The sequence below is a fragment of the Caloenas nicobarica genome, chromosome Z (genome assembly GCF_036013445.1).
Source record: "Caloenas nicobarica isolate bCalNic1 chromosome Z, bCalNic1.hap1, whole genome shotgun sequence".
Classification (NCBI taxonomy): domain Eukaryota; kingdom Metazoa; phylum Chordata; class Aves; order Columbiformes; family Columbidae; genus Caloenas; species Caloenas nicobarica.
Window position 1 is genome coordinate 103,555,959 of NC_088284.1, and position 9,537 is coordinate 103,565,495.

Here is a 9,537-nt window from a genome sequence, read left to right on the forward strand (position 1 = left end):
TTTTGAGCCAACTAGCACTTTCATTCATCCTGTACCCATAAATACCTTACTTCATACCCCACTACCACCACAAAATACTCCATTTTAGACTATCTGAATCGTCCATAAATACATTCTCCTGCTATGGCCACAGCTCCCAAGCCTCTGCAGGAGCAGGACTGTTGCAAAAGCTCGGTTTGCAGCAGTCCTTTCTTTGCGGCAGCGCTTTCCTATCGTGACAAGTGGCTCCGCAGCAGGGCGGTGCAGCATGCTAGATCCTGAGGGCAGTGTGGAGCACCAGCCTTCCTCTGCCTTCCCCAAAGTTTTCCTCATCCCTCTAGCCATGCTCCTTGCGATCGCAGCACTCCTGCTCTTAGCATTTTCCGCTACGCAGCAGAAAGAGCCTGACTTTTACACTTTCAAAGTTGTAAACATCAGGGGCAAACTAGTCTCCCTGGAGAAGTACAGGGGCTCGGTAAGTCTGTGCGGAGATGGGCAGCTCTGGCCCGGACTCACTAACCAGCCGGTCCACGCATGTCTGCAAAAACTCGAGTGGGGGTGGCAAGATTGTACATTAACTCGGTGCCGGCATGCCCCTAGATTTGGGTTCACGGCTCTTCTTCCTGCATGCTGCCTTCGGGACCGCTCCGCAGCTCTTTGCGCTCAGTAGAACGTTCGCGGTCTTGCCTCTGCTCTTGTGAGGGCTGCTGCCTGCAGACGTGGCAGGGATGGATGGACGGACTGCCTTGCCTTCAGCTGGATGAACTGCCCTGGGCTGTGGCTGTTATACATTATCTAATGTATATGTATATACAAATATACTATATAATGTATTTGAAGCTTAGGAAGTTTGTACCCTTGTGTAACTTACTTTTGGAGCTTATTTCTGCCTTGTAACTGCATGGCTTTTAGTAAATTATTTTTGCGTGAATCCCATTCCATTGTTCTGTTCTGCATTAAAAAAAAAAAAATTAATCAGTGGCTAATGGAGTTAACAGATTTCACCATAATTAGTAAAAAAGCAAGAGACATGATGAAGTAATTACTTTAATATCAGTGTAGAGTGAAATTGTAGCAACATCATGCTACTCCCTTTTGTCACTTTTTAGTGTGCCAGAGCAATATGCAGAAGGGCATAATAGACATACATATATTTTTATGGTGTCTTATAAATTTCATTTACATATTAAGGAGTTCTAGGCAGAGCTTTCCTTCCCATTTTAAGAACTATTTCCTTGAATGTAACATTAATTTTTTTTTTTTCCAGTAGTTTGACCATCTGGGAAAGATGGTCAGTAGCGGTGGAAGAGTGCAAAGGGAAGTTAGCACACAGGGTGCACAACACTATAAGCTCTTATAGACACGTTCACAACTTAGAGAAGCTAAAATCAATGTAAAGCCCACAACTGCTCCCCTTAGCACTCAAGTGACATATCTTGTGTGATACAGCCAGGCAGTCCAACAGTTTAGCTGCTGCCCAAAAAGGCAGGCACCACTTTTAGTTTTCACCCTTGTTCTCCAGCTTTATGTTTCCACCTTCCTTTTCCCCCTGTTCAGGTACTTCACTGAGGTGTCTGAGCTCACTAGCCCAGAGCAGCAGGCCAGAGAAGGCCCACTGGAGGAGATGCACGTTTTCCTGAGCTCAGTAGAAAGAGATTCTGGTAGATTTGGACCAAATGAGAGGTCTGAATCTTATCTGGTCAAAGTCCTCCTCCCCCCCGTTCACAATTCAGATAGAGCAGAACTGATCCAATGCACACTTAAACATCTACATTGGAAAAACCATGGAACCTATTTAACATGAAGCAATTTTTTTTTTTTTTTTTTTTAGGAGTTCCTTCCAAAGGCTCTGTCAATAAATCCTGTTACTGGGGCATATTTTGTCTGCAGGTCATCTGCAAATCTGTCTGAATAAGCAAATACCACTTGTAGCTTCTCCACCTCAGGGCCAGAATCCTCATGGAAAGGAGTAAAGGGGGAACTCTGCAGAGTTACCCTGCAGAGAGCTATGAATGTTCATCCCCTCTGGAACAAGCTGTAGAGCCTGCTCTGGTATCTCATGAACATGCCAGGTTAGGGGGGTGTGTCTGTATCTCTGATGGGCCTCTGATTCGTCGAGGCGTGCCCGGTTTCATGGGGTACCTTGGAAAAGGTGATGCCATCAGTGAATGTTGCTCCTTGATCTCTGCGAGGCCATACGGAATAGTTTACTCCAAAACAGTGATGACCAGCTTCTGTAAGGAACAAAAAGATTTGCATTCAGAGAGCCTATTAATGGTCAGGCTAGCTGCTGTTTGATAACATATGTGCAGGAGGAAATTTTAGCAATAAACCACATCCCATTCTGTCGTCATGTTGTTAGAACTCAGTATCAAGGTAGACAAAGGTTAATTAAAACTCCCGTTTATTTCTTAAAATAAACCTGCTTAAACCTGCATTTAGATAAGTAATGTTAAGATGTAAGTTTATCATAGTATTTTAAAGCTATTAAAAGAAAGCAAATACTATGTATGTGCTGCTGGTATTTTAAAGAAAGTGAGTCAGTCGTCAGCCCCTGGAACAATAGTCTGCTAATTGCTAAACCAGCTTTTAACAGCCTTAAGCTTCCTGGCAGATTTTCTTCAATTCAGTCACTCAACTCATTTAGTTAAATAACTACTTAATTTGTAGTCAAGAAACTAACTGGGAACTGAAAAGATCCAAAGCTTCCAGAGTTTATATATATATAAAGTCTGCTTCTTCTAAAAACATAAGAGCTATGCTAAGTACAAACAATCAGTGCAATTCATGACTTGCAGAAACTTTCTTCAATAACTCATTATTGATATAAATTATTGTGTATTCAGATTATTGACATAATTTGTCTTAGTAAAGAAAAAAGTAAGACTGATTGTTCATTTCCCATTCAAGTGCATCCTGATACAAATCACAAGTAGCCTCCATCATACAGTAAATAAGAAATATACTAACAATTCTGAAATAACAAAAATGAAAAAAATTAAGGAACAATTTTTTTTTTCTGAAATAAATTTGGACAGACACAACCTACCTTCCACTCTAATCAAAGTATCAAAAATATGTGAGGGAGTACTCCCTTTTTATGGGAGCATAAGAAGTTGTATTGCCAGAATGCTAAAAACTTGGCATAAGAGCTACAAATTCAGGTGTGCTATTACATCTGCCTGAAAGCAGAGAAAGGGAGGACTATTATGACTGAAAAAAGAGTGGCAGAAGTGAAATAGACCAAAAAGCTGTGCTAGCACACTGATGTTGACCCTTCTACATTAAAAATGAAGGGCAGTGATGTGTGGTCAGAAAAGAATCAACAGGATCCAAATAAGATTAGTTTTCAATCAAATCTATCTACCTAATTCAATATTTTATGATCTCTATCAGGTATGCTGTAAGAGGCAGTATTCTTACCAAAAATAATAACTATCTGGGAGTCAGAACTCCCAAGTGTCTGCTGTTCCCCACTGTGGTTATACCTATGTAGATGTAACAGTACCTGCCTACCTACCTACGACACGGCCAAGTACAGTGTGCTGAGCTGTAATTCAGCAGTGTAAGTGCAGCACTTTGGAAATCTTGAACCGAAGGTACTATAATAATAGAAAAGCATTAGGCACTGTAACAATGTAAAGTATTATTTTACCATTGAAAGTAATGCTAGGCACTTTGCATCACAGCTCTCTGCAATTTGAGACTGTAGTATTACTGAATCGGTATAAATACAGAGGATAGCCACTTAATTACCGCATGAAGTATTGCTTTTTTTTCCATGAAGGTAACAATTCTGAGTTGGTGTAATCTGACACTTGCGGCTGGTTCTTCCATCAGTCAGATGAAGCCAGTTAAGAAACTCCAGGTCTAAAAACCAAGAGTATCTACTGTCTCTGCTAAAAGATCCGCAAAGAGTGACTTGAAGCTGACAGCAGATTCATAAATCTCCCCAGGGATGTTTTCCTCAAGGATGTACTCTGCTGTAAACACTAAGTAAACTACAAACTATTTTTGCAATGTTAAATAAATTAGTTCACTACTAGAATGCATGGGTTTTCTTAGCAAAGGGAAGGAAAGGGTAGTATTAAGAGGTTAGAGAATGGCTAATTCAGCTTAAATTATTTTTGTAAGGCCCAGGATGAATTGTTTGCACTGCACACTAGGTGGTGTACTTGACTTGCACTCTCAGAGCCTAGAGTCAGTCAAGAGGCATATTGAATTTAATTTGAATCATTAATACTTGTAAGAAGTGCAGCTTCTGAATGAGAACAGAGAGTGACTGTTATTTATTATAAATAAAATAAAGACTCCCACAAAAAATCACCACATTTAACCACTTGTGGTGCCCAACTCTAGAAAGATAACTTGATAAAGATTTTTTAAAAATCATTTTAAACATCGCTTATGAAATTACGATAGATCTTCTAAGTTTTTAATTACATGTGTCAGTTATACTTTTAAGAGGTTTGCACTATTAAATTATGGAGTTCAGTAATAGAAGGCATTTTTCTAAGGCAGAAAGAAAAGCATAATACTTCTGCCATTCTCAGAAATACTGTGTGTAGTTTCCTCCTATTTTGTGGGAGAATGTTTGGAAGTTTGCAGGATTTGGAGTGTGAGCTCTCGGACCTTTCACCACCATGCTGAGTAATCACTGGTTTGAAACAGCTGAAAATTAAAATTGTTGTTTCTTTTTGAGTGAATTCTTTCAATCCCTCCTAACTTCAAAATCATATAAAAGTTATAAAAGCTTGATTGTTTTCATTGGCAAGTAATTTTTCGTATCTGTTATAATATGAACATAATACCTACACAACCTTATTTCCCCTAAACTCCCAATGATAAATTCTTACGTTACTGTTGTATTTGGGATAAAGTACCAATAGATGTGAATATGGTAAGTTATATGAATACTTCTGCATCATGAGAATGCTGAGTCTTAAACTATATTTTAAAAACTCTCTAGACTTTTATATAAAAGAACTACATGTGACTTCAACACTTAGTGTCACAATTTATCTTTACTTCAATGATACTAAACTACAGTTGTCACTATGCTTGGCAAATACGGATTATGTGAAAAGAACAAAACTGGCAATAGTTATTTTTTACGTCCAGTATTAAAGTTCTATTTGAAATGCTGACAGTCTGCAAAAGGAATGCATCATAAAATTACCTTTTCTCTCTCAAAAAGAGAAGTAATTCTATGTCATACCTTTGGATATTTTAGGAGACCAAATTTAAAATTTCAGGTAGAGCTTGTAAATGTAGTGTGAATGAATGTGATGCTTTGGGAATTAGTTAGATGGCTCCAGATCATATTTCATATGCAAGTATACAGGTGTATACTTGCACTTGGATTTTATTCTGTTGACACACTACACCACAAAGGAGATTACATCAACTTCTCCTTTATAAGATTATCTACATTCTGTATAAGGAAAGATGCCACAGAACAGACGCTTCACTACAGATAAATGAACTACCAAACATAGATTAATTTGCAAGTTTCTTTCATGGAACTCAGTATACCTTAGCTGGATGGTCATTTCTTAAATATGCTTAGAAACTATCCAAGAGGCATATATTCTCTGTAAATTGAGAATTATGATTGCTTAGCAGTTTATCAATTAACTTCATGGTTGCTGAATGTGAATACATAAAAGAAATATTAAATCTTCCTATTGTGAACAGAACTCGATGTAATTTCAAACATAAGTGTTCACAGTTCTCTAGACATTCTAATTTTTTAAAAATAATCTGCATCCGACCCTACCTGTTGGAAAACTGACATTTGCAGTGCATTTTTTAATCTCTCTTTTTCTTCAGGTGTCACTAGTTGTCAACGTTGCAAGTGAGTGTGGGTACACAGATAGCCACTACAAGGCCTTACAACAGTTACAGAGAGATCTCGGCCCATATCACTTCAATGTGCTGGCATTCCCATGCAATCAGTTTGGGCAGCAAGAACCAGACACCAACAAAGAAATCGAGAGTTTTGTGCGAAAGACTTATGGTGCCTCCTTTCCTATGTTCAGCAAAATTACGGTCAGCGGAGCCGGTGCAATTCCTGCCTTCAAATACTTAATTGGTGAGTAATCTGGAACACTGAAGGGTTGTTTCCCAGTGTTCCATTCCTCTGACACAGAATGCCATTTGACATTAGAAAGATATCTATGACTGTTCACAGAATCATAACACAGAATTGTCAAGCTCAAGGAGGTCAGAAGTCACATAGTCCCTCCTCCTGCACAAGGCAGGATTTCTCTCTGCATCACCCCGACAGATTTGTCTAACCTTCTAAAATGACCTCCAGGGATGAAGGCAGTATGATAACAAATGCTCTGTAAAAGCTAGTCTAATAAACCTCTGTGTGGAATACAGGTCTTGCAATATTCTCCTGTGTGCATACAATACCCAATCTTCCTTTTTCCACTTTGCAGTCTCATAAGTACTTCTCCTGTGACACAATTGCTGCAGGTTGGATTTATAAGATTCATCTCAAGAGCTGCAAGATAAATGTAAGCAAAGCACCCACATAATTTACTTCAACAATGAAGAAGGGAAACCAGGCACTACGAGATGTCCTTGAATATCCCTTCCTCATTCCTTGCCAAGCACTGGAATAGCCATGCTGTACAGTTCTAAGCTGCATTATAGCTGGCACTGAGACCTGAAGAAGTTTTGCTGGTTCTTAGCATGCAGATGACAAAATACACTGTAAGGCAGGATGTTATCTATCAAGGTACTACTTCCTTTATCAAGACACTACATTTCATGCACTGAACAAATGCTCTAAATACCATTTTATGACATGGTATCACCTGAGCTGGATTCTGCAGCTTCTTCTCCTCTGCAGTTTCTTCTCCTCTCCAGCACCACAGTGTTCTCCCACACACCACTGAACCTAAAGGAGTGTTGGTAGTATTATTTTTGGGTATCCCAAGCACACCTCCTCCCAGGTGTCTGTAATGCATCTTTCTGCTAGCCAAAGTTCCCTTAAATCCTCTTGACATCCTTCCGTTCCTGTTTGCCCAGCGGGGTTGTTACTGCAGACTTGTCACACAGAACTTGCAAAACTTCTGGGTCCTTGTTGGTCCACACAAAGGGAGGCTGCTGGAGGCGGCATATTTACGCAGCATAATGACAAGATAGTTAACAGTGTAAGTCTGGCTGTGTCTTATGAGACTTTGAAGTATCTTCTGAGTCTTTATGAGATTTTGCCCAATGTATAATAATAGGAAAAGATGCTGATTTGTTTGTAGCGTCTGTAGTTGTATTAGTGGGATGAGGCTCCAGGTCGGATTGAAAATCCTGAAAATTTTGTTAGTCATGTAGCAGAATACTAAAGGATAAGAATGCGATTCACGTAAAATGAGTGTGTGGTCATGGAAGGAATAACTGTAGCAGATGAGGATTAGGAGGAAACCTCCTGGAAGAAATTACTTTGTTATTTCTTCATGTAGCATTTCTTGAAGCATTCTTCTGAAGCACATGATACTGGGTGCTTGTGGAGGAAAAATTCTGGATAAGCAAGCAAATAGTCCTGGTACAGCTATATTGTTATGCCAAATTCCATTTTCCTATCAATGTTCAGCTGTTTCAGATTTATATGTATAGCAGACACACACACACTTTAACACTGATTATATTGCTTTCTCCTGTCTGTCTGGAGAGTGACTGTTTCCATTAGTCTCCAGGGGCTACTGTCTAGTTAAAGCTCTCTGTCTGTCAGAAAATTAATCTTATTCAGTCTGAACTCTCTCTTAATTTTACACTCCTTCCTCTGAGAAGGTAATCGTCAAACTGACATAAACAAATGTCAGGAATTGGCTAACATGGTTTTATTTTCTAAGTTTCCACTTTCTTCTTTTTTTTTTTTTTTTCCCCCTATAGCTTCTACAGGAGAAGAACCAACCTGGAACTTCTGGAAATACCTGGTGGACCCCAATGGGAAAGTAGTAAAGGCCTGGGACTCCACTGTCTCTGTTGAAGAAATAAGACCTTATGTTACAGAACTTGTAAGGAAAATCATCCTGAAGAAGAAAGATGAATTATGACTTTCAAAAATCCCAGCATTCCAGTTACAGCTTTACTGAGAATTAGAGCTGGAGTTTGTCTTTTCACATTCCAAAAGAGAGAATATGGTGAAGGGAAATCATGATCTATATACATCATCTTAAGAATGTAGAAAACAACAAGTTTTCATGGTCAAAGTAATTTAATTTTTTTTCTCCAACTGAACTAAATTTGACCTTCCTGGGAAAGAAGAACTCATCAGCAATTGTTTCTTTCCCAATTCAAATTATTAATTTTTTGTAACACTAGGAATTCAGTTCGGGAATCTGTAGGAAGAAGGCTCAGAATAATGAGAATTTCCTGACTGGGATCTCACTGACATCTACAATTCTGTTGTCATATTTTGTTTGCAAACTGAATGAAAAAATAAAGAGTGAAAAGTGCATGATTGAATTAAGGCATGTGCTTGGGAGAGGGCAAAACAGATACCTTCACACTAGGCGGACTTACATATATGTCTTTCTAGTTACCTTGGCCAAATAAATTTAATTTCATCTGCCTAGGAAGTCAGTTAAGAAGGACATGGGGAAAAGACATCTGTAAAACAGAAATGAAAGAAATGTGAAGACAAAGTCTCTGTAAAAATTCTCCAAAAACTATGAGAAGATTTTCTGTGCTTTTTCACCCAGTAAAGATTATCAGTGAAGTATAAATAGCCACTTGAACATCTGTAAGACTACAGCCTATAAGAAAAGACTATTTCTTTTTTCCGTTAGCATTTTGCCCTACAAGAATTACTCTCACCTCATACAATTGATGTCAATTTTATTTTTAAATTTTTAACACCATCCAATTTTGCTGCGTGTGCAGACAAAATTAGAGAATCAACATTTTTCCATGGAAATAATTTTTCAAATGTTTAATTGTTGCATAATGTTACATTGTTTAATACCACATTAATGGTACAAATGTTTAATGGCATCTTTTTCAAATGTAGCACTCAGACATCTGCCCAGATTTCAGACTGCAGAACTTCTTAGCTCATACTAAAATAACACTAACAATTACAGCCTCATTGTTCTTTGCCAGAAACCCTTTGAAAATCTTGTCAGCAAGAACTCTTTTTATCTGAACAAAAACACAATGTACAGGTCCCCTGCTCTTAACCCCAGAATGTTTAAGAAGAATCTAGTCTTGTCCAATTGCAGAACTATTGACAAGTGAAAGCTTTTTTTTTCTTTGTAATGCTTTTTAAAGTAGCACAAACAATATTTGTCCATATAGTTGTCAGCACCCAAGTGTACAAATAAGCCTTAATTGACCTGACCATTAACTTTTTCCAACTCATCACTGGCACGATAGCTCTTTAGTATCCAAACAGGCTCCAGTTGAAATCAAAGGCAAGTCTTCTGGCTTTGCAAAACAAGAGGGGCAAGAAGACTACTGGAGAACTACTGGAAAGAAAAGTGTCGATCCTAGAGTACATTCTAGTTCCCATGCCTGAACAGCTGCTGTCTCCTGAAGTCTTGGATTCAT

General features: G+C 38.5%; 1 protein-coding gene across 1 annotated transcript; it reads left to right on the forward strand.

The window, feature by feature from the left end:
- The first annotated feature begins 220 nt into the window (after window positions 1-220).
- GPX7 (glutathione peroxidase 7) lies at window positions 221-9,011 on the forward strand. Its single transcript, XM_065656999.1, has 3 exons — window positions 221-454; window positions 5,812-6,073; window positions 7,879-9,011. Exons 1-3 carry the CDS (start codon window positions 248-250, stop codon window positions 8,040-8,042), a joined length of 633 nt encoding a protein of 210 aa, XP_065513071.1. The 5' UTR covers window positions 221-247; the 3' UTR covers window positions 8,043-9,011.
- The last annotated feature ends 526 nt before the right edge of the window (window positions 9,012-9,537 follow it).

What these genes read in the sequence shown, in the direction of transcription:
- GPX7 (XM_065656999.1), top strand. Translation starts at nt 248, where the DNA reads ATGCTAGATCCTGAGGGCAGTGTGGAGCACCAGCCTTCCTCTGCCTTC. An exon ending in TGGAGAAGTACAGGGGCTCG is followed by an intron (nt 455 to 5,811) that starts GTAAGTCTGTGC and finishes CTTTTTCTTCAG; the next exon opens with GTGTCACTAGTTGTCAACGT. An exon ending in TGCCTTCAAATACTTAATTG is followed by an intron (nt 6,074 to 7,878) that starts GTGAGTAATCTG and finishes TTCCCCCTATAG; the next exon opens with CTTCTACAGGAGAAGAACCA.